At 45.4% G+C, this 25,802-nt stretch overlaps 1 protein-coding gene across 3 annotated transcripts in view; it reads left to right on the plus strand.

Moving 5' to 3' along the window:
• Positions 1–25,802, plus strand: part of LOC138515909 (alcohol dehydrogenase 1-like) — a 162,396-nt gene that overhangs the window by 75,770 nt on the left and 60,824 nt on the right. For all 3 annotated transcript variants that reach the window (XM_069630670.1, XM_069630671.1, XM_069630669.1), the window contains one exon: positions 415–634. In XM_069630670.1, coding sequence (XP_069486771.1) covers positions 415–634 — 220 coding nt within the window. The remainder of the gene's footprint in view (positions 1–414; positions 635–25,802) is intronic.

Genomic DNA, 25,802 nt, shown 5'->3' on the forward strand with positions numbered 1-25,802 from the left:
CATGAAACCTCTGGGTATTAAGCGCATCATAAATAACCTATCATATCATGAGCCAAAAACAAGAGCAAAGAATTCAGACCTCCATGGATGGCTCTTTAAAATAGCTTCCAAAAAGGCGGCATCTTCTAAAACACAGGAGACAAAAATAGCGGCAAATAATTCAAAGACTTTCATAGATATCACTGTACAAAATAACTCTAGCATTTTGGAAACTCACAATTATTCCCAAGCTACCTGAAAAACATTGTTCACTTCCTTCCTACCTGTTGACTTGATTGTGTTGTGGAAGTTATGTACTACCAAATTTGAAAGTTTCGAGGCAGTTCCAAATTTGTAGTTGTGAAACCTTATCACTTCCTCCACCATAAAGTTAAGTGAAGTTCTGCCTTTTTTGTTTTTTAATAAACGCAACAGTCTGATTCAAGGCAAAGGATTGATGGCCGACAACACCAGCAGATTCACTTATAAAGGCAGAGTGATCCATCACTTCATGAGTTCCAGCACCTTCACAGAGTACACTGTGGTGAATGAAATCTCTCTCTGTAGAATCGATTCCACTGCCAATCTGGAGAAAGTGTGCTTAATCGGCTGTGGATTTTCAACTGGATACGGAGCGGCCATAAACACGGCCAAGGTGAGTGTTCAAAGGATCCGGACATCTTCACTGGCTCCACTGAAAGGCTTGCACAGGTCTACCTGCAAGTGAGTAGCTCTTGGTAATGTGTGCTGGGTTTACCTATGGATCGCCAATGATGGCATTGTATTCCCCACTCAGGGTGAACTCACAGTAGAACATATTTGTGATATGATTGGTTTTGCTATGGGTTGAAGGAACTGTCAGATCTTCTCCGCACTAGGGTCAGAGGGACCTTATGTTCTTCATACAGGATTTGGGTCTGATTAGAAAGAACACGTGATCAATCAAAAATAATAAATTTCACAGGTATTTTGGAAGTGGACTTTCCTAAAATAAAAAGGTTTGTTGGCCAAGCCTAACTGACAAACAGATATTGCTTAGATAGTTTTTCTCAGCAGATATCTATATTTATAAAAATGAACATTTGGGGGTTTGTGGCTTGGCGGAGCGTTGTTCCTTATACAATTCCACAACGAATCGGAGCAGCGATCTACACGGTTATTGATTTTCAACAATTGATGAAAGTGTTGTCATGTCTGTCCACAGAACCCGTTCAGAGAATGAGTACTTTTTGCTAGTTGTTAATAAAACCACCTTTATAAAGGCACACATTAGAAGGCTGTCATATAAAAATTAGGATACAATTATTTATCAAGACGTAATTTATAATGTGGTGGTCAAGTACATTTCCTTTGGTTTATTTTTTGTTTTTGAAAGGTGAACATGTTCTGTGATGGCTGTTTCAGAACTTTAATAATATGATCAGGAAACCGTGAGTGGACATTCTGATCCAAGTGGTTTCATGTAGTGGTGGTCAGGATCAATGTAATGATACAGTAGATTTCAGGACAATCGATTGGCATTGAAGACAGTTTTCCAGACCTTAAAGGAACTTAACAAAGACAACTTTTAGATGGAGGTATAAGAAAACAGTGCTCCAGAAGGTTAAATCTTAAGAACGCAGTGCAGGTCTGGCAACACATTTACATCTCATTGGTATGAGAGACAGCTGATTTTGGCATGCTCACCGCAGGTGTGCAGCTGACTGATATTGCACAATCAGAGACTGGTGTTCGGCAATTGAGGGCTTTGAGGACTAGACAAAAGGTGTTTAAGTGAATCATCTGCTTGATTGGGAGCCAGTGAAGTGCATTAATGCTGCCAATTGTATTTAGCCCCAACATTGAGTGAGCTATTTAATGATTAATTCTCTGAGGCACGGTATTATTGTCTTTAGGGGGCCCCACCTAAATCATGTTACTATAGTCATTGCATGAGAGGACTATTGTAAGTATTAAGAAAATATGTCAACATATGATCAGGAGAGGTCCTGTCAATACTGCTGACCTACAGGACATATATACGTTTGTTGTCACAGATGAAATTCAGGTTTTGAACTTTTAGTCACAATTTAGGAGATGGATCTAAGGGCGTCAATTGAACAGTAGAACACTTAAATTGTGGGCACCCACCATCAAGGCCTAATACTTTTCTCTATCTTGTAAGATCTCAGTCTGCAGCACCCATTGCTGGGTGTATGAAAGTCACTCTATTCATTTGTGGGATGACTTTGGATAGCCCGATATATTGATAAACAACTGTGTATCAACTGCATACATGTGGTAATCAACGTTGCAACTTTCAAGGACATTTCCCATGCTTAGGCGTATACATTTTTAAGAGGAGTAAAAAGAAAGATGACACTTTGGCTACAAAGCATGAGGTATTTGATTATAAGCATTGTGACAAAGTTCCCTGCCTGACTCTGGGGACATCCAGTGGAGTAAACAAGGAGGGTGTGTGGGGGAGGGAGCAGGAGGAGGTGCGTCTCTGATCTAGTGGATGATCAGCCTGGGGTGCTTTTCAGGGATCCCCTGGCCACCCCCACTTTGTCCTCAGCATTTGGTAGTGGACTGTTATAGCTTCTATCAGCATTTAATCCCCTAGGCTGTGCCACCTTAATAAAGCTGGGCCTTTCACCCAACAAAGACGTTTCCAGCAAATATATTAACTGGACCAGCTATTATGCGTAGATCTGGATGGCAAGCCAATCCAGTTGCAGTTAATACCTATATACCTGCAGAAACCCCACCTAGAGTACACCAGTGAATAGCCAAGGCCAGCTCTCCACAACCTCAAGGTGGAATGCAATTTGGGGCTTGAGGACACAGAGACCACTTAACACTGTCGTCTTCAGAAACACCAAATATGAAGTGGATATAATGAAGATGCAGGAAATCAACAGGGTGTAAATAGTGATGCCACCAGTTGTGTCATCAGTGATGTCATCTGTGATGTCATCATTGTGGTCATACGCTGCAAAACAAGGGACACATAGTTAAGGTGAACTAGTTCAAAATGCAATTGCTAAATTGCAGGGGTCTTGTTGCATTAAATCTGATCACCTTAACTCTCTCTTAACCAAGGTTTTTTCACTAAATTTTAAAGGTTTTGTTGCTATGTATTTTTCACATTAAGTCTGATCACCTTAACTCTTTCCTAACTAACTTCACTGAATTTCAAAGGTTTTGTTATACTATAGATTCCTCAGGCCCACTAACAATGGCCTTTGGGAGTGGCCAGTGATCAGTAACCACAGCTTTCGTCCCTGGCCAGTGGCCACGGCCTTTGGCCGTGGACACTGTACATGTTGCACTGATAGGTTTATTTGGGGCCCACTAACATGGCCTTCGGCTATGGCTAATGGATGAGGCGGAACCTTCCTAGCTCCAATAGATTTTCTGTGGGAGCAACTTACACCTGGTAAATACAAATTCCCTGACAGGCCCTCCCTAGCCCTGTAATCAATGGCCTCAAAATTAGAGGAATAATGTGCTCCTGCTTCCACCCTTGTTTCATTAGCTTCTATACATTGATTTCCAAGGAGCTCAGTCTGAGATCATTACCAGTCAATGGTCCAGGGATACTGCACATTCAACACCACACTGTTAATGGACTGATCATCATGTGCATGATTACCACGAAGCTTAACCAGTAGTGTAACTCCCATTGCAGTTCTAAAAGCCTCCTCCAAGAGTGCATTGCTATACAGGACTGCTTGTTCAAACACAGAAGCTGACTCTACTTATGTGTTCAATGTTAGGACGGTATCACCCTTCACTGATGGAGCAGAGGTAGCACAATTAAAGGTTTTCATTGAGTCATCTCATGGGACAAGGTCAGCGGTGGTAGCTATTCCCATCGTATGATGTTTTTGGGGCTAATGCCTGGATTTTTATCTATCAGCAACCTTCGACTGTTAAACATTCCATCCTCATTTTTATATGACTATAGCATGGGTCCAGTATATGATCCTATAATGCATATAATGCTTCCTGTCTTATCACAAAAAATAACCGCTGTCCCACCCTTTTATATCTCAAGCTGAACCCATCACCTGTTGTGTTTCATAGGGATTAAATGAATGGTTCGCCCAAAAAGTTTTATTTCAAAAATAGATAGGCAATATAAAAAAAAAACGATTGGCATTTTTTTTTTCGAAGTCCCTATGTAAAATTTTGAGCAATTCAAGCTCAAAAATTGAAAAAGCAAGCACATGGGCGCATCCATTTTGTGAAATGGCTGCCCACCTGTGCTGGCTTTTGCAGCACTAATGAAGGAAAAGCCAGCCAGCTGTAGTAAACAAAAGCTACCACTGGGTGGCTTTTCCTTCATTGGTGCCGGGACTCGGAGGATGCGGACCGGAGACTACAGGCAGAAAAGCTGCAGCTGCATCTCGGTAAGTGCTATTTATTTTTTTTAAAAAAAATAAGCACTAGCTGCGTTTTTTTTTCTAAGTTTTTCGGGCTGGAGGAGCTTTAAAAACGTTGTATTTATGCTTGCGGTCGCTTTTGAAGCGACCGCAAACATAAATACAACGTTATTGTGTTTGAAAACGCTGCAGTTTTTTTTTCTAAGTTTCTCAGGCTCCTCCGAGCCTGAGAAACTTAGAAAGAAAAACCGCAGCGTTTTCAAACACAACCACGTTGTGTTTCTGCCTAAATCTGCTTTCCCATTTGGGGCTTTAGGGCTCCTGGGGAGCCCTAGAGCCCCAAATGGGAAAGCAGATTTAGGCAGAAACACTGCAGCATTTAGCATTGCGGATAACAACCGCGTAGTGTTTCTGCCAAAATCTGCTTTCCCATTTAGGGCTCTGGGGCTCCCCACGGGGAGACCTAGAGCCCCAAATGGGAAAGCAGATTTAGGCAGAAACACAGTGGCATGTAAACACAACCGTGTTGTGTTTCTGCCTGCCTTTGCTTTCACTTTGGGTCTCCGATGCTCTCCTGGGGGAGCACCGGAGACCCAAAGTGATAGCCACAGCAGGCAGAAACACAATGCGGTTCTGTTTGAAAACGCTGCGGTTTTTCATTCTGAGTTTCTCAGGCTCCACAACCATGTTGTGTTTCTGCCTAAATCTGATTTCCCATTTGGGGCTTTACGGCTCCCCACGGGGAGCCCTAGAGCCCCAAATGGGAAAGCAGATTTAGGCAGAAACACTGCAGCATTTAGCATTTCCCATTTAGGGCTCTCGGGCTCCCCGTGGGCATTGGCCACGAGTGGGAGGAGTGCCAGGACCAGAGCACAAAGCTCCAATCCAACAGGTAAGTGGGGAGGGAGGCAGGGGTGGGGTAGACAAAATTGAATACATGTTTGTCAATCTGGAGGCCAAGAGATTTATTGAGGCATTTGAAATCACCAAGAGGGTGGGAGAGGGGGATTTATGGGGGGCTTTAGGAGGGAGTAAGGGCACCCAAGATGACAGAACACTTACCCCTGATTTATTGGACCAGGCGAGAAAGAATGTGAGGTGGAGTTGCTTTGACCTGGAAGGGGTTTTCCTGCAGGTGTATGCTGCAATTTGCCCTGTTCTCGAGGACTTTGCAAGGTCAGAAGCGAGAGATCATGCAGCCTTCATTAAGTCTGATGAGGAAATCATGGGGACAGTAGAAGCCTATTGTTCTAAACCTGCGACAAACACATATAAACCTTGGGAGAAAGCGACACCCTGGTACGACAGTGATTGCTGGGAAGCCAAGGAGTGCATTATAGCTGCTTCACTGCTGCTTCTTAGCTGCTGCTGCTTAGCTGCTGCTGCTAAGCCCGTGTGCGCAAAGGGCGGATTACTGGAGTACCTGTTGTTGTGCTGTTTGGCTGCTTGCTGTGGCTTAGGCAGCAATCTAACTGCACGACAGGGACCAGTGGAACTCAGACCCCTGCTAATTTGATTACGATCTTACAAGAGGAGCTGCAAAACAAAATGAAGTCACTACCAGTGGAAACACCGACTGCGGTTTTAAGAACCCGTCTACAGGTAAGGCAAAAATGTACCTCTCTCCCAGAAGTAGAGGCCAATCCCGACCACGTACCTAGAGCGGTGCAAAAAGACATGCCCATGCTTAAACAGATACGCCTACCATTTAACCCCAAGAAGCGAAAGAGACTCTCAGTGGGGGCAGACATAATTACTGAAAAGAACACACCAATACCCTCAAACCTAGAGGACAAAGTGGACCCTGCCATAAAATCATGGGCCCCCCTAAATGCTCCGGCATCCCCAGTTTTAGCGGAGAGTACTAGTCACCCACTTCTTGATGTCGGTCAAACCCAAAGTGTTGTTGAGCGGCTGGCCCTCCCCCACGAAAGAGCATGATAGCCCCATGGGCCAAACAAATGAGAAACCACGTGAGATCTCAGTTAACATTCCAGATAGGTCGACAAAAGTAACTGAGGAAGAGTGCATGGACCAAACAGAAAAATCAAGCCCAAGTAAAGATGACTTCCATGACCCCTGCCCTCAAGGACCGTTACAATCCCCTGATGAGGGTGAAGGTCTCCAGGAGGAGGGACACAATCTAAATCCTATTAATGACGTCAAGCAGACCACTCCAATCAGGGATGTGATGCCCTCTCCAATAAAGGAAAATAAACCGCGAAACGCGAAGGAAAACATCTCAGAGAAGGACTCTAACTTACCTATTGACAGTCTCTAAGGAGTAAAGGCCTCAGCTAAACAATCCTTATGCTCAGCCTCTGCCTCAGAGGCACTATGGGAAAACACAGATTCCTGGGATAAGGCTGATCTAGGCCACTTGGAAGAAGCCCTACATGACTCATACCCCGTAAGGGCGAAACACTTTCACCAACTCGAACCCACAGGGTTTGACATTTTCCTGCCTTATAAGGAAGTTAATCTAACTCAAGGAAATAAGTTGTCTCAACACCAGGAAAAGGCCAGGGCAGTGCCTAAAGGGGTGTGGTGTGATGATCAAACCCCGATGCTGGCAGAGAGCCCTAAATCATCAGGAAGTGCAAGTGAAAACGAAAGTGGAAAAACAGCTGCAGCTAACTTGAGTAATTCAAGATTAGGAAATAAAATCATGCAAGATATAACGATCCTGACGGGGAAAATAGAAAGAGAAAAAAGGAAAAGTTTCTCCTTCATAAATGAGAAAATGGCAGAACTAGATAAAGAACAAGCTAAAAAGGATGCTGAGATTGATAAAGGCCGGGGAGAAAAGAATCTAAATAAGCCTTATGAAAAACAAACAAAAACTAAAATGACTCAAACATCGGCTGTTGCAGACGAAAGGTCGCTTCATGGTGATCTGATGGAAGAACGAATCCCACAATTAATCAAGGAAGCCTGCAAAATTTAAAGGTTAAAGGATACTGAACACATCCAAAAGGTGATCATGACGTCGTTAAACATCACACTTGCCCCATTCTTAAAATTTTATGAGGTGATTAAAGACTCTCTACAAGAAGTAACTAGTACTAAGCTACAAATTAAAGAGGCACATTTATTAATGGAATCCTCCCTGCATAGATTAGACATACGAATGAATAAGGAAGCAGAACAAACGCTACTCTGGCAAAACCGCCTTAGTGACTTGGGGAGAAAAGACGCAAATGATAAATCACTACTGATGGAGACAGTCCTTGAGGACTGTAAATGGATGAGAAACCTCTGTAAAATGAACAATGAGCTGGACCGGCCAGGAGGCTACATAAAGGCTGGGAAGGGTCCAATGAGCCTGAAACAAGGAGCTGGCACAGAACTAGATCAACCGGGCAATCCCCCAGAAGATGTTATCCTGATCTCTCCGCAAAAGAAGGCTGATGAGAGAGGAGAGCCCGTGTCCAAACCGGACCGAACAAACTTTGCAATTTTCGCAGGCGGTACTTCAAACAACCAGGAACATCAAGGGGGAAAGGCGGCATCGAAGAAAATGGAAAAGGAAAGAAAATCAAAAAATGAAACCTTAAAATGGAAAGTCAACGGCTCCAGAGCTTTTTTGAGGAATTTAAAAACGCTGCCTAAAAGAGAAAACTTGCAATGTGCAAAGAAACCCAGAAGGGAAATTACACTTAGCGAGCAAGGCACGCTGGATGAACACAGGAAAAATGGAACTAAAAATACTAGTGAAATCGACGTGGAGGACTGGGAGGAGATGGAGCAAACTGCTGACTTAAGTGACCTCATTGAAATAATAGACAAATACAACGAAGAGGAGGAATGGGATAGCATTAGTTTATTCGATTGGCAAACCAAAGATAACTGGGAAACTGCCGACCCGGGAGCACAGTTAAAAGATATTAAGACGTTGAAATCCCAAAGAGAGAAACTTATAAAGAAGTCACTGAAACCAGATAAAAAGACAGTCCCTATCCAGAGAGCCCCGTTCCGGGTAGAGCAAAGAGTCCTAGCGATATCCTGAGGAAAAAAGGCTTCCGATTAGAAACCCTGGAAGAAAGATCAGCTGTAAACAATTCAATAGAAACAAACAAGGATATAAAAGAACACAAGGACAAAAAAGCAGAAAAAGAAAAAACAGATCCAGACAAGAAACTCAGTGAAAAATCGAGACCGATCCCAGGGGGTGAAGTTAAAAAGGATTTAAGAGAAAGTGCAAAAGTACAATCGGAAACTCAGAGGAAAAGTCCTCTTACAATAAAAAAAAGTGTGGAGCAAATGAAAACCCTGAGGTTTACAGTGGATAACTCAGGTAATATTGGGAAGAGCAAAATCAACTTGAAGGAAGGAAAAAAGATCCCCACGGACTGGACATGGATGGCAAGTACTCTAAATACAAAGAAAAAACAATAGATTGATGTGGAGCCCCATAGAAATGTCTACAGTGCCTCATGGAAAACCAGAGGCTTCAAGAATTGGTTTGCTAATGACAGTAGCTTTCTGGGCAAATATGATCTTATTTCCATCCAGGAATCCTGGCTGCAGGACATACCAGTCTGTGAGGGATACGAAATGTACATAAATCCAGCCAGAAAGGGGCCTAAAGGGAGACCATATGCGGGCCTTATGATGCTCAAAAAACTAGACAGTGCCCTGCAAGTTTTGGAACATCTAATCCCAAACCCTTATGTACAAATTTTAAAACTAGCACTCCACTCAGAGGGCAATGAGGGACCGTTGAAATTGTTAGTGATAAACACCTATTGGAGCGAAAACATGCCTAACCTGGAAGGCTACTTAAAAGACATCATGAATGCCATTGATAAGTCAATGATGGAGGACAAAAAGCCTGGATTATTGTTTCGTAGTAGGAAATACACTGGAATGGATAAACTCCTTTACAATTATGAAACAAATAAACAGTGATCATAGCTTACTGGAAACGGAACTCGCTTGGAAAATGAGATCAACTCCGAAGAGAAAAGAAACGATGGAAACGGAAATCTCCTGGGGAAGAAATCAATTAAGGATTAAAACACAGTCAATTCCACATCTGGTGCAAAAATATAAAAACTCCATTGGGAACGGAGAGGATGTGGTTGAATACAAATGGCTGCTTAAAGCCTTTGAGGTCAAATACAAACATAATAAGGTGAAAACCATTCAAAAGAAACATGCATATGATGAGCTCTTAGTGGCCAGAAGAAAACAATATAGAGCAGAGTTGACACCCATTAAAAAGGCTAACTCTAATGATAAAGTCGAACTGTCGAGGAAGTGTTGTCAAACATATAAAATCTGGCTCTGCTCAACTCGATTTATGAGAGCTCAAGATGACGCCGTGAAAATGTTGCCCGCGGTATCAGCTAATAATGCAAGAAGCACGTGGGACATAATCAATAACAGGGACATAAACCAATCGGCAGTAGGTGTAAGTCAAGTCTCAGAGGAAAACTGGTTTAAACACTACACCTCACTATATGAGGGGACAACTAAGGAAAAGGTGACAGTTAAAGCACCTGATGCAACTCCCTGGGCACTAGAATTCGACAGAGATGACATTGTGACGATGATAAAAAAATTAAGTGATTCTATGGCAGCGGGCCCTGATGACATCTCGAATAAGATGCTGAAAGACAGCTGCGAGGAATGGTCAGACCTAATCTATACATTGTTTCTGCAGATAAGACGATCGAGAAAAATACCCTCCTCTTGGAGAGAGGCTTACATTGTACCAATCTACAAAAAAGGAGATAGAGGGAACCCCAGAAATTACAGACCAATAGCGTTGCTGGACACTATAGGCAAACTATTTGCGTCTATCTTGCGAAGAGAGCTAACGAAATGGGCGACCCGGCCAAAATCCTGGACGAGAGACAAACAGCCTTCATTAGTGGTGTAGGAACAGCTTTAAATTTGTTCCTAATCAATCTCATGAAAGCAAACGCCCTGGAGGGAAAAAAAACATCTACATAGCCTTTATCGATCTCGAACAGGCGTTCGATGGGATAAACCGGGAATGCATGTGGCAGAAGATACAAAATGGGGATGCCCGGTATACCTTTTAGAAGCCATCCAAGCCAACGGGATGGACGTACCATGGATGCTGTATGCTGACAACACAGTATTTGCCGACCAAACGCCCATCGGGCTACAGCGAAGGATAGAGGCCTTCAACAAGTACCTAAGAGAAAACGAGATGAAAATAAACATCAAGAAATCCATGGTCCTGATAATTAAGTTCAGCCGGGGGAAAAGAGGGGTAATGAAAAATCACATCTGGATGTTAGAGAATGAAAAACTGGAAGTGGTGGACACAACATTATATCTAGGACTAAGGATTAACAAAAACTGTAATGAAGAACGCCACTACGCACTGATGCAGGAAAAATGACTTTAACTAAGCAAGGCCTGATAATAAATCGAAGGTACGGAAAGTTCTCTTTGGCGACCATTGTAACTTTTTATAAACAAAAGGTGTCAGACTATGAATTGTTGAAAGCAGAGCCACAGGGATCCCAAGCTCCGCCAGGACCTTTCACAAATGTGCCCGTGGGACCGTATCAGAAGTCCACAAACACAGCATAAACGCTGACCTTTCTCAGAACAGAATACTTTTCACAGATCAAGCGCAGCCAGAGACTTTGGTCTATCATGCTCAGGCCCTCACAAAATCCCGCCTGACAATGATCAATTACAGCGGAGCTCAATACCCACTCATCCAAGTGGAATAAAAGTGCCCTGGCAAATGTCTTCACCCCAGCATCCAGCAAGGAAATCAGTCTAAAGTTGACGGGGTCATTGCGTGCACCCTTTAATGTATTGGGACTATTTCAGCCCCAGTCCAAGACCCCAGAACCATGATGCTGGCCAACACAGCATTATATAACCTGGTCAAATAGGGCACCGATATTGAAGACTTACTCCTGCAAAAATCTAACAGGACTCTATCTGGGCCTGGTGTCTTGCCCAGCTTCTGGCGCGCCAACTCACGCTCCACCTGGGCCTCTTTGACCATCATTGGAGATAGGGGTAGAGCCGGAGCCAGCACAGGGCGATCACCAACAGTGCAGAATTCCATCAAAGTTCCGGGGTCCTCGTGGTGAAGGGTACCATAATAAACCCGCCCATACTGTTTAAGGAATTAAATCATGCAGCTGGGTTTGGCTCCCCCGGTAAACACCATCAACCTTGGACAAAAAAAACTAGAATCCCCACGGGTAATTGCCTCCAGAAGATCCCCCCATAGCTCTTCCTGCCAACCCTTTTTCTTCTCGCTCAACAATGTGCGGTAAGCAGATCTTGCCTGTCTAACCACAACGCATCTCAGGGTCCTTTACACTTCGAAGCAGCTACATTTAAAAAAAAAATGTTTTATTGGTTAAACCATTTAAACCTTTAACATTTTTCACTTAAGAGTAATTTAAAGCCATGTTCATCTCAGAAACGATCTGGCGAATTGAGAAGTTTCAGCCCTGCAGAAAGTGTTAAGAAGTTCATTTATTATTTATTAATTTGAAGGAACTGCTATTACACTTCATCAAAATCTAACACAAACCCATGACTTGACGCAAGTGGTTAAAGGCATACAGATACATAAAAATAGCCCCACCCATTGCAGAGTCAGTCACACAATTAGAACTGTTTGACCAGGTCTTCTCCTCTCTGAGCAATTCCCCTTTACTGAACTAGATTTTTTTTTGGGTTACTGGAGACCATAAGAGCTTTGTTTACTGTCCTAAATCTTCATTTATTCAGAATAGGCTTCCACTTAAAACCCTGGGCTCATTGAAAAGCGATCTGTATTATCATTTCACTCAATACAAGTTCACATTTGTATTTGTATTTTATTAATGTATAAATCATTTTTGCCAAAGCGTTGCACTAAACAAGTTCAACTAACGGTACAAAATACCGGTGTTATAAAACCTGACAGTACATGGGGAAGAGAATGTATAAGAGCAAATAGGCAGAGCTAAGAGATGGAGTTAATGATACATTATTTGAGGTACCGAAAAGATGTAATTCTTTTATTTTAATTTTTTCAAATTTAAGTGCATATGGTTAAATTAACATTTCACACCGCATATAAACTTTAAAAATGTAGAAACACTAAAAAATACATGTTGCACAAATAAAAATACAATTCCATACAATTCATTGTAAACATTAAAAATACCAAAACTTCATTACAACATTGCACATAAAAAGGGGGAGAAATGAGTTTGGAGGTAAGTTACTGTCCTTACCGGCATGGAGCAAATACTGTGTCTGTGTAGTAAAGAGCCCGCTAATAGAGGGCTATTACGAGTTTGCGGTCACGAGCTTGGCGCCATGCCGGTAACGACAATACCGGGATGCTGCTAAAGTCCAATAAATTGACCTTAGCGGCATCATGGAAAGCGCTGACAGCACTACCGGCATCAATGGATACGGCATTAGCGGGCACCGCTATTAGCGGTCACCATAAATAAGCGGAACTGGAAGTAGCGTCATTGCAGAGGAACGGGAAAGAACACGGCGGCCATCTTGAAAAACACAATCCATTGCAATGCTCCATACACAGGACCTGCATCATCGCCACAGCAGCCCCAACTTCACATACTACCACATCACCGTGGGCAAGGCCCTGAAGAAAGGTGCTGCGCACCTGCGCAAGGTGCGTTTTTCGGAGGATGAGCTAAACATGCTTGCGGACACCCTTGCAGAAAAAGGGGATGTCGTGTTTGCGGCAGATATGACTCAACCTGCCACTGTGAGGAAGAAGGAGATCTGGGAGGAGGTGGCACGTAAAGTCAGTACGGTCAGTACCACCCCACGCATCGTGAAAGATGTGCGTAAGCGCTGGGACGACCTGTGCCTACGCGTCAGAAACATTCTGGCAGCTAACAGGAGCCAGGGCATGGAAACAGGTGGCGGAGCAAGCTCACCAATCAAGACGACTCGTTGGGAGGAAACATGTGCCAGGACAATTGGGATGGAGTCAATTGAGGGAGGGGGAGAAAAGGAGCGGGGAGCACCGTCATCGGCAGATGTAGGTGAGTGTCCACACAAACCACTGGAATGCAAAGCATGATGATGTCCCACAAATGTGACAGTGAAATGAGCCAATGCATGGGCCATCACACACACATGTACACAACCCTGCCTATAGGCTGTCCCCAGCACCATCACATCCACATGCATCCAGCACCTCAAAGCCATACCTGACACACACCCCACAAGCATGTAAACGTCATGTGTCACACTGCACTCATTGCACAACTGGAAGCCACGTCACACAGCATACACCACCTCATATATGTGTGACTCAGACGTATGCCTGCATGACCTACCCATATGGCAAGCAACCTGTATGTCAGAACTCCAAAACTAAATCACCTCAAATGTGTAGAACTGCATCAATACCAATATGTGCATGATGCATGTAGAACAATCACTGATGCTGTCCCTCTCCCTGTCCCCCACAGGCTCACAATCTGACAGCGAGGGCCAGGACTCTGCGGCGCAGGCCACGACACCCAGTAAGAAGGCCAGGAGCATGGTAGGAGGCAACAGGCCTTCTACATCAAGAGACGCAGCCAAACCTGGACTGCAACAGAAGGCCAAAGCATCACAGGATGCACCAGCATCGGGGCGGCAAAGGGCCACTGACACTGCAAAAGTGCCCACACCAGCTGCTACCACCGCACAGGAGCCAGTGGCAGATGGGTCACTGTCCGCTGCCAACAGTTCTGTTGGTGAATCAGCTGCCACTGCTCCCCTGACAGACGATGAGGTACACAGCCAAATATCCGGACCACATGGCACACCCAGGTCGCAGCTGTCACCCCACCTCACCCCACACAGCACACCAAATACCAGCAGCCATGAGCAGTCTGGAGGGGAGTCATGGCCAGGGAACCTGAGCCCCACAGAGATCACACATGATGTGGGACCCTTGCCGCATGCTGCATCAACCTCCACTAGTGTCAGGGACGGAGAGCTGAGAATGGCACTCATAGAACAGCGGTGCCGGCTTGAGGCTCTCACTGCTTGTTGGGGCCGGTCCAGGAAGGGATGAGTTGACAGCAGTTACCTGGGAGGAAAGAAAAGAGGAGGAGGAGGAGATCCCGGGCACAGGCACAGAAAGTAGTATACAAGATAGACGTTTGGTTTCGGGACCGGAAAATACCAGCTCGACCCTTTTACCCTCATAGATGGGAGTTGTTTCAGCTCTATTGGGGTGTCCTCCTATTTTTGAAAACTTCAGTTTCAGCAAAAAACCAGAAGAAATCTGACCGCACATATTCAGTGCGAGTCTCCAGCCCTGCAGAAAGTGGTTACACTTATCACTATACCACTGAAACTGGTCGGCTTGTTGTGTGATCTGAGTAGACCAATACGGACCAGGAAGATCCCTACATCAGAAAACCACCCCCCCCTCTTTTTTCGATCCCAACACCAAATAAGGGATTTTTTTATGGATAGGGGAATGGAGCTCACGAATATATAATTAAAAGTAGATCTCCAAAATCCTCCCCCTAAACAAATAGGAGTAACCTCTGTCTATTAGCCAGCTTTGACTGGCTTTAGCCTAGGTCTAACATTCTACAATTTCAATTAGTTGTAAAATCCAGAAGACGCAAATAAAAAAGTTATTGTTTATTTGGATAACAGCATTGAAAATAAACCCTAAATTGTGTGGAACTTTGAAGGCAAGATTCAGAAAAATATATATTTTTTTTAACAATGGAGTTGTAACTCAGAAGAGAATCAATAAACAGAATAAATGTAACTCGAATTTGAGTGTGGTGCAACTCATAGAACAGCACCAGGAGGAGCTCACAGCGCTGGTCGGACAGCACGTGACCGAAGGTGCCCTGGCAAGGCAGGAGTGCCGCCAACACACTGCAGCCCTTAAAGTAGCGATAGAGGTGAGTACGACTCGCATCTGCAATGAGTTGGCTGCTGTGAGGCAGGTCATCAGCCGCATTGCAAATGCCATGGAGGCCCAGCGTCCCGCACAGGGACTGGAGCAAGCGAGCACGTGCTCCTCTGCCAGCTCCACGCAGACCAGCCCCCTGCGCAGCTCCGCACAGAACTTGCACCGGTCAGACATGCCGCCACCCAAGGCTGGTAGAGGACATTGAAAGTAGGGGCAGCCTGGCAATGGCAACTGTTCCAGACTCAGGCTGCATTGAAATGCACACCATGTGTGGGGTAGTTCTGGGGGAGGGGGGAGAGCGTGTGTGGGGTAGTTCTGGGGAGGGGGATGAGGAGAGGGTGTGTGGGGTAGTTCCAGGTGAGTGTGAGGGGGCAGAGGGTTAGAGTACTTTGTATATACTTCATGTTTAATACACCCACTGTGCCAAGAAAAATCACATGACTGGACATTGGTTATTGTGTATGTGTGCTTTATTGGTTAACAGTGCACAGTGTCCATGCCCCCCCCCACACCCAGTGCCCTGAGTCCCACCTCCATGGCACCCTCCGCATCCATGTGCCTTAGTAATATTGGTCTATCACATACTGGCGCACAACACGTCCCCCCTGTGCAATGCCACCTGCCTGACGTGCAACCCCATCTTCTTCCTCATCCTCACCCGGTGCATGCTGGTCAATGGCAGTGGCACGTTTCTCTGGATGCATATGTTGTGCAGCATGGCACAGACCATGGTGATCTTTCCCACCTTCTCATGCCCGTACAGGAGTGCGCAACCAGACCTGCTTAGGCAGCGAAACCGTGCCTTCAACAAGCCAAAAGTCTGCTCGATCACCACACCGGTACGGGTATGGGCACAATTGTAGTCCTCTTCGTGCCTGTTCTGCAGGTTCCGGACAGGGGTGAAGAACCACCTCTTCAGGGGATAGCCAGCATCATATGCATGGGTGCAACATTGGGTATGTGTAAGTGATTTCATGAAATGACACCTGTACTTATCACTCACATGCTTGCAGTTATTTGTTGTTCACATCCACATATCCTTGCATGAATGGAGACATTCAAAATATCCACAATGTGTGAAGTCACATGGTCCACAGGTGTGGGTTGCATCGTCAAGTTGATGCAGGGTGTCCACTTCCTTGCCAGTGATCATGCACTATGGTTGCCTACGGCAGTAGTTGCTATGATCTATGTGATGTGTAGTTAATCGTATGCATTCATCCTGGAATCGTTGCCACCAGTCTCATCATGATCTGCCATTTCACACTTGATGTTCTCATGCTGGCATGCTGCGCTTCTGTGGTGGTGTGCCAGTGACTATCTGCGTATTGGCTTTGTGTGATTCATTTGTGAGAACTCATGGACGCATGTCCAGTGTAGTGCTGTTCAACGGTCATTTGCATTGGACATACTCACAGCATGTTGCTGCATTGTGTTGCGGAGGGTACGGTCTGATGATGTGCAGTGTAGGTGTTGATGAATATGGCATGGTTGCAATACTGGCATGTTGTCATTGTTGTGCAGCTTACGTCTATCATATTGATTTCAGGTGTCAAGTTCAGTCTGGGATGCTTTGGGGCACAGTGTATTGCAGTATGGGCATTGTCCAGTTGCACACCCAATGCCACCAAGGTGCAGTATGTATCTCTACCCCCATTACACTGCCATGTGCTTGCCATGCAACTCACCAAGCAGCCAGGCACGTTGTCCAGCATGTCGGTCCATTTAGCGTGGTATCGTTGAGTTCCGCAGGACCATTGAATCATGGGTTTATGTGGGATATCGGGCAGAACAATGTTTAATGATCTTAGTTGGGTCACATTCCATTTGCACATTGATGGAGTGTTGTTGCTTGCGATTGCGGTACACCACCTCCATGGCATGTGGGACCACCAACTCCACGTGGGTGCAGTCGAGGGCACCAATACAATTTGGCATGCCTGCCACTGCATCAAAGCCAACTTTTATATCAAATGTGTCCTGGGGAGTCCGTGGTAGGGATATGTAGTCACTTGTGTGCTTCAGGAGGGCATCCTGCACTTGGTTCAGCAAGCAAGAAAATAAAGGTTGTGATATGCCATGAATGTGCCCCACTGTGTGCTGGTAGGTGCTTGTTGCAAGGAAGTGGAGCACCAACACTACCTTCAGTAGAGGGGGGATGGCGGTGCGTATTTCTATGAGGCTGACCCGTGTATAATGTCCACGATGGTGGTGATGGTGTCCCGGTCCAGACGGTACAGGGTGTGGATCTGCTCAGGGGTTAGGTTGAATGGACTGGCTCTGATGCGAGGGATTGGGGGCTGTCTGCGTGGTACCACTGGCTGCACTGGTGGGGCATTCTGGTCCTGTCTCAACCTCCTTCTCCTTCTGCGTCTCCTCTGTGGTGCCTGCTGTTGCTGTTGTTGTTGCTGGTGTAGCAATGCAAGCATGTCCTCCATCCCCTGTATTGCAACTACTAGTGGAATCATTTTGGTGTGGGAAGGAGTGTGGTGTGTGGGTGTGCTCCTTTTGTGCTGGCCCAGACTCCATTGCCTCCACCTGTGCTGAATGTGTGCACCTGTGGCAGTTGGGAACACTGAACATAGAATTTTACGGTTGGTTCACAATGCCGATATTACTGGCATGCCGGTATTCCCTATTAGCGCCTTCATGATGCCGGTATTTGCATGTCCGCCTGACTTGTGATGTCCTCCCATTAGCGGCATGGCGGTATTGCCGGCATGATGGGCTGCGTGCCTGTATCCCCTGGCAGTGCTTGATGGGTGTATTGGACATAGCTGGGTTGTAGGGCCAATTGATCTGTAGTAAATGCACAATTACAGTATCATGTCTTGTCTTCAATTTTCGCAATATAAAAGTCAATCACTGACTTGGGACTTCACTCAGTCCAATGGCCTTGAAATGGGACAATACAGTTTTCCCCATCGAGCAGAACCACACACTCCTGGTCACCCTCTGTGAGTGTTCTACTGTATGATTCAAGAGGTTTGGCTCATGGGTAACTTCTAAGGTAATCTTAGCCCACAGCCTGCAGACAGCAAGTTTCCGCAATGAGGTCAATGACTGCAGTCCAAGTTCAAGCCTTACAGCCTGGACTGGAACCAAACAAGGTGGGCCCAGCAAGGATCGAATTATCTTCCCCTCCAACCATTCCAACCATCCCACTGATCTCTCCAGCAGTACCTCCATAACAGACATTATCCCAGGCATAATGGACTGCTTACAGACACTGAGCTTGGCCTCAATAGAACCTCTGCCGAGCCTATTATTGATATTCCTAAGGGCAAGCCATTTGGAGCAAACCTTACAGCGAACAATATCACCCACATGTGCTTGATCCTTTGACGCCCTAAACATAATGCCAAAGTAGTTATATTCTGCAACTTGTCCCTGGGGCTGGCCATCTATTTTCCAGACAAAATTCGGGAAACCGCACGCTTGCTTCCCGATGATCATGGTTTTTGACTTGGTGACATTTACTTTGAGCCCATTTTCCCTCGCGTAGACGGCTAGTGCATCCAGGGAATGCTGTAACCCAATGGCTGTTCGATCAAGGATGACAGTATAATCCGCGTATGTTAGACAATTAATGGACACAGAGCCAAATCTAGGAAGGTGGTTATTCACTAATCTTAGACAGCGATCAAAATCAGATAAATAAAGTTTGTATACGATTGGGGCGAGAACACAACACTGCTTCAACCTTCTATTGGTGGATATGGGTTTTCCCAGATCGCCTGCTTGTGCATGGTGGACCTGGACCTGAGTATCAGTGTATAACTGCTTCAGAAAGTATAGGACAGAGACATCAATACTCCAACTCTCCAATTTAGAGCAGATTTTAATCCGATAAACACTGTCAAATGCCAAGATATAGTCGACAAAGCATATATACAGTACTTGGTCTAAATTTAATAATATGTCCGAAATGAAAGTGAGCAAAAGAGCAAAACCCACAGGGGGTGACTCGTTGAGCAGTTTTTCCTAAATACCGTCTGTGTAAGGTTTAGAAGGGCATGATTTTTAGCCCAAGTTGACAGTGTCTCCAATAGCAACCTCACAAATATCTTGGATCCACCGTCCAGCATTGCCAAGAGTCTGAAATTCTCAGGCAAACGCTGTGGACTCTTCTTATAAACCTAGATTAGATTAAAACTGAGTGTTGCCAAGTCTTAGGAATGATACCCGTCTCACAAATGTGCAAGAATAACTGCCAAAGAACCGCTGCCCAGTAGTCAGTCTCACTCTTAAAGATGATGTTACAGAGACCATCCGGGCCAACTGACCAAGATACTGCCAATTGACTGATAATCAGATGGAGATCCGCTTCTTCAACCATCCTTCCCACGTCAGAGTTAACCATTGAACTACAAGGTGAGGGCAGGGAAAAGTCCTGTTTCACCCAATAGTTTTCCCCAATGTAAGTATCCCATTAGGACCCTTCTATGGAACATACTTCAGGGGCACAACCCTCCGTCAGATTAGATTGTATAGGTGCCAGAATTTCCTAGAGTCTCTTTCTGGAATAAGTGTGTTCATAATCATCAAAGCAGAACTAGCCTTGCTATGCCGATGATTAGTAAGCCAACCTTTGTATGAGATTTTCAAGGCAGAGATTTCTTGGTTTCGTACTTTGGGGCTAACGTGATGATGCCTTTTAACCCAGCGAATGGCCACCCTTAACTCTCGCTTCTTACAAGCAATGATTGCATCGTAGGGGGTTCCCAGCTTTTTAGTACCACACCTAGCAATGATAGACCTGTCATTTTTTGGTGCATACCTAGCAACCAACATGTCTAAATTCTAGCAACAAGATTGTACTGTGGAGATACGCCTAGTTTCTGCCTTGATCAGCCTGTTGTTAAATTATTGTATATGTCCCAGCGTCCAGCAGAGTCTATTCCTCTGGACATTTACCCTAGGATTGTGTACTATCTGCTGTTAGAGTTTGGTCTTTGTAACTTGAAGGGTCAGATTCAGGATGGCATGGTCACTTATTAAAACTGGCATGATATTCACCAGTGGGGAATGTTTACGTAGTGGGCCGTTCACAAATACAAAGTCGAGACAGCTATGCTGTCTTCTGTTTGTCCATGTATAGGATAGCTCATACGTTAGGGGATGCTGTATTTGTAGGTCAAATTCACCCAGCAGGTCTCTCCATTTCCGACCTTGATAACAATGTTTCATTTCCATAGGTGTATTTCCTGTATACATTGATGACCCATACTCGTAACAGTCAGCATTAAAATCCCCTGCCACCAACATCCCTCCGCTTAGAAGCCACAATTGCCAATAATGAAGGGTGTTAATAAGAGCCTTCTTCATCATTGAGGTCTGTGTACCCCTGGGAGGATCATACAAAGTAATCACCAAAAGATGTCTGCCCCCCACAGACAACCCAGTGATTTCAACATAAAGTAGACATTCTTTAAGGCCACCCACAATAATCTCTTTTACTGAATAAGAGATTTTAACACCCATGCATAAGCCACCCACCGGGCGACCTGCTTTGGGGGGCGGGAGAGACAAAAGGAAGAACAGCACAAAACCACCCAAATCAAAGCAGGAAGTAAGCCAAGTGTCTTGAATTCAAAATATATAATTTGCCCTCATAAATTCTTGTACAGCCCTGTTGTTCATGATTAACGAATGTCCTCGTGCGTTACAGGACATCACCTTAAAAATGGCATTTCTGCCAATAACCAAATTTCATTGTGGAAGCTGAGGGGGAAAGCAAACCAGGTACCTACCTTCCTCACCTCCAGATGCCCATAATCAGGATACTGTGCATCAGATCCCGCACCAACCCCAAAGAGTCCTTTCTGAAACTTCTGACCCAGAAACAACATTCTGTGTTGGGCAAAAAACATAGATATCAAAGCCCATATCAGAAAATGCCCTAGCATGTTTAGATTCCACCGCCAAGGGTGAAGCAAAGGCAGCTAGGACCCAGTTCGACACACTATTAAAAAATGGGTAATTCCAAGCCCTTGATATCTTTGGAAGTAATAGTAGTGAGGGTCGGAATTTGGTGTAATAAAGTGAGCAACAAGGTCCGGTTTAGAAAAGGGCTGTCCCCCGTGGGGGATCTCTATACAATTATCATGTGTTTTAACTCAGCAAAACCTCCAGGATCTGGCAAGGATGTAACAAATGCTGATCTGGCAACCCTAGTGGCCTTCACATGGGCAAGCCAGGTATCATGGGTGAAGGTCTGTGTGTTATATTGCCACCACAAAGTGTCAATATGCTCTGCTGGCTTAAGCCCCTGGCCCAAGGGCACAGCTCTAACTTCATATTCGTCCCTCCTTGAGATGTCCACAGGGGGAGCAGAATAATCCACTTGTCTCAAGCAATGACCAGAAGAAGGCACATCTGGTCTCATTGTGGGCTTATGCCTGGTCTTTTCCATAGGTCTTATTTCCAACGTCACAGCTTTATTGTTTTCCTGATCTTGCCACTGTAAGTGTTCCGATAGATCTTTGCCCGAAGAAGCTGTGGTAGGCAGTTGTTTAGTCATCAGTGGGCGTGTCTTGCCCAGTCATTTATCCAAACGGCCGTGCAAGAGAGCTTGTCGGACAGTGCCATCACCCACATTTTTTGTGATGGTATATGGGCCCACAGGGAGGAGGGGGGGCGAGGCAGGCTGCCATCACTGGATTTACGGGGCACTCATTTCCTCTTAACCTTGCAAGGCTTCTTACGACTTGACCTCATGTTATCTTTATTTCGAGGTAGAGTCAGATTTACTTGGGGTTCCTTTGTAATCTTCTAACGCAGAGACAAGGGACTGTCAAACATGGATAGTTCATTCACAGTGCCTCCAGGGCTTTATCCTCAGTAGAGGCCATTATAGTCACAGTATCAAATTGGTCTGGTAACTGGCCCCAAAGAGGAGGATCTGTCATTTCATTTCGCCGCCCCTTATCATTTTCTTGGATTTCCTCAACCAACCCTTGATTTGTCATCACAGGTGGGATGCGCAATCAGATACGCAATCAGATGACTCACAGCGTTTGATATACGACTGTCCCATTGCTAAGCTAGAACATAATTGCAGCAGAGATACAATCTTAGCTTCTATGTACTGCATGAAACCGGCTGCAATGGTGGGTAAGGATACAGGGCCCCCCACAAAAATGGGTGAGGGAGGCTCACCGTCCTCACTGTCAGTACTAGTGTCATCTGAGGACGATAAGTATTTCTCCAAATCCGGAGAGGCTGAGAGATTACCGGATGGGCCCAAAGAACTTATTTTTAAGGAAAGGCAAAGGTTAAAAAAACACTTGTTGTTGTCGATGGTATGGAAGTTTACTAAACAAACTGCTTGGTCAGTGTTCTCTCCAGCTAGATAGCCATGAGGGACGGACCTTTCCTGGGTCAAGGGAGGTATCACTCCAGATAGGGGCTGATTTATCAAAGAAATTAGTGATTTCACTTTGCACTGTGTGTCCCCAGGCTTCTTTGCCCCTTTTCTCTCTTTTATTTCTTTATTCACAATCTTGGGCACGGAGTTTTTAGTCTCCAGTAGAAGCACTGCATGCACATGTCCCTCTAGTGGGAAGCACACTGTGCAGGCCATAACAATGCTTTTTGTATGGAAATGATCAGCATAAACTGGGGGAACAATGTCCAGGCGGCAAGCGTAAAAGCGATTTTAAAGCTAAAAACTGACCTAACTTTCCCCCAGCTCCAGATGCCATCCTCCAGACACCTGACACACAAGTCTCACAATGTGCTGCGCTCCGCGCCGGCACAGTGATTTTAAATAAATGAGAGCTTCTCCTCCAGGAATCGAAATGGATAGCAGACTGCAGCTCCGGGGACCATTCTCAGCCTCTCCTGCCCAAACTTCCTGACACACAAGCCGCACGCCGCGCTCCTCGCAGGCACAGTGATTTTAAATGAATGAGAGCACCTCTTCCAGGAAATGAAACTGCCTGACACACAAACTGCACACCACAAAATCTGCATACTGCACACCGCCCGTGTAATGATGGTGAAGATCTAACATCAAGCAAAAGGGAGTTCCAAAGGTGCTGTCTTCAGGTTCGACCCTCAAATGAAGGCTTAGTCCACCCTCCTACAGCCTTTTGCAAAGGTAGGGCTGCCAGCTTAAACTTAAGGTGAAGATTCCCTAAATTCACTGTACCCGTTATATTTAGATAAGGCTCCTGCCCTGGTTTGAATTATTCTGCTTTATAGGCCATGTTACTGAGCCTACACTTAACCAATTCCCATTGGGCAGACTCATGATGTCACCAATAACTCTCCTTAAGATCTTGAATAGCCCTGTTAGGTATCAACTGTCGTTTTACGCAGGTTCTGACCAAGCCCCATGGAAATGGACCACGAATGAACCCAACACATGAATGGTCTAAGGGCCTTCTGTGTACTCATACCCGTAAGGCCTTATCCAAACTGCAAAGGGACCATTGGTTAGCTCTTAGGAACCCCCAAAAAGTAAAAGCATTTTCTTTGGTTCCCAGCACATCACACCTGACATAACCCCATAACTTTGAAAAAGACAGAGGTCCTATTAAAGTCAATCTCAAGGGAACAGATGATTGGCAGATTCAATAGTATAACAATATCTTCATGCAGTGCCCCTATAAAGTCCTGATACCCATGTACCCTGCACACATAATGAATCACCTCATTTTTCCGTTGCAACTACCCCAACACATATCCACCGCTATAGTGTCCTACCTGGATTTCCTGCCTCCCTGTTAGTTCTGTTCCTTGCTCAAAACTTCCTCATGAACATTGCTCCTGACATGTGTCTACCTCCTCGCTCTCCTGGGTAGCTAGTGTTATAGAAAGAAACAAAGAGAGTGTGAGAGACTTGGACCATGTGAGTACCAAAGTGGGAGATATGGCAAATGTTATGTACTGTGATTAGTGGCATGGTTTGTTGAGTGCACACAATGCAATGGAAAGTTAACAGAATGTAAACTGCAGCATCACTGATGAGCTACACCAAACAACAAACACAACACCCAAATGGTGACATATGATGTCATCAGCAATGTGACTGATGATGTCACAGGAGAGAGCTCACATGATGCTATTAATACCAGAAATAATGTCATTTGTAATATTGTCTGTAATCATGCAGTTGTTGGTGAGAAGGTCATTGCAAGATTTTTAACAGTTTGTGGCTCCTTTCACTGCTGTATGTCACAGCGTTGAGGGTGTACATTGTCACCTTAACACTACCTTATCTAAAGGTTTTTTCAATCAGATATTGGGCCTCATTACGACCCTTGCGGAAATGGAAAAATGATGGCGGAAATGCAATACCGCCATCGAACACCGCTCGTTGCGATCATGACCCGTCACCGTAAAGTACGATGCCATTAGCGACACCGCAGTGAACGGCAACGCTAACTGCACCAAGTACGCGCACGCGCGCCTTGCAAAACCGGAACCACCGCCATGGCGCAACGGTACGCGAATTCTGACCCTAGCGGACATGTACTGAACGCCATCAAGCACGTCGTAAAGTACCATTCCGCCATGGCGAGAAATACGGCAACGCGAACCAACCGTAAATGGCCCACTGAGTGCCTGTACTCCACTCCCTGGCCTCATTGCACAACTCCTGGCAGGCGCAATGTACTCACACTATGCAACCAGTGAAATCCACTATTCACCCATGCATGCCAACGTAGAAAAGCATGCAGGGGCTCAAAGCGCCCCGTGAGTGGGCATCCATGTACGGCATGTCACCATAGCCGTACTGACGCAGCACAGGCATGTGAAGGTACAACACATCAAAATGAAAATCAAGAACACATGACACAAAACAACAGTAGTCCCCCATCGCTTGCCACCAGCGCAAGGCAACATCCACAACAGCATCCTGAGGGGGATTGCACCAGCCCTGTACTCATGCCAGTAAACAAACCAACCATCAGCAGAAGCATGTACCACACAAGTCGGCAGAGTGACTGAGCAGCCAGGCCCATCCCAAGAGGGGCCGATGGGAGCTGCAGGGCACAGATGGCATCAATACAGAAGCTATTCCAATGGACATGACCCCAGTCCCCCTCCAACAAACGCACGCAAACACAGTCACCTGTGACCAGCCACATTCTGAACAACCCATCATTCCACCAATCGACCTGGCTGACAGGCACCAGTCGGCCAAAAGCCAATCCCCCGCCCCTGAACAGCACATCATGTAAACAGACACAATGGCAGCCTCTATCCGTGACCATACTGTGCTACGTAGGCAAACGCGGCCAGTACTGTACCACACAACTCAACTCAGAAGGCGGAACACAAAGCAGATCATCACGCAATACATACCGCCACAAAGCGAAAATCGCCACATCACCTGCAAAGAACAACGCAACACGACAAATATCGGAATACAATTTAAATGCACATCCAAATGAGAAAGGCCCCACATCAATTTGCAAAATCCCACCAAAACAACCATCATCACCGAGGGCTGCATCTGCAATAATTGACCGGCTTCCACTTGTGTGACGCCCTGTACCATCATGGCACACAGGGCTTACATCAACGTT

Source organism: Ambystoma mexicanum, chromosome 6q (assembly GCF_040938575.1).
Source record: "Ambystoma mexicanum isolate Mex_15411 chromosome 6q, UKY_AmexF1_1, whole genome shotgun sequence".
Classification (NCBI taxonomy): Eukaryota; Metazoa; Chordata; class Amphibia; order Caudata; family Ambystomatidae; genus Ambystoma; species Ambystoma mexicanum.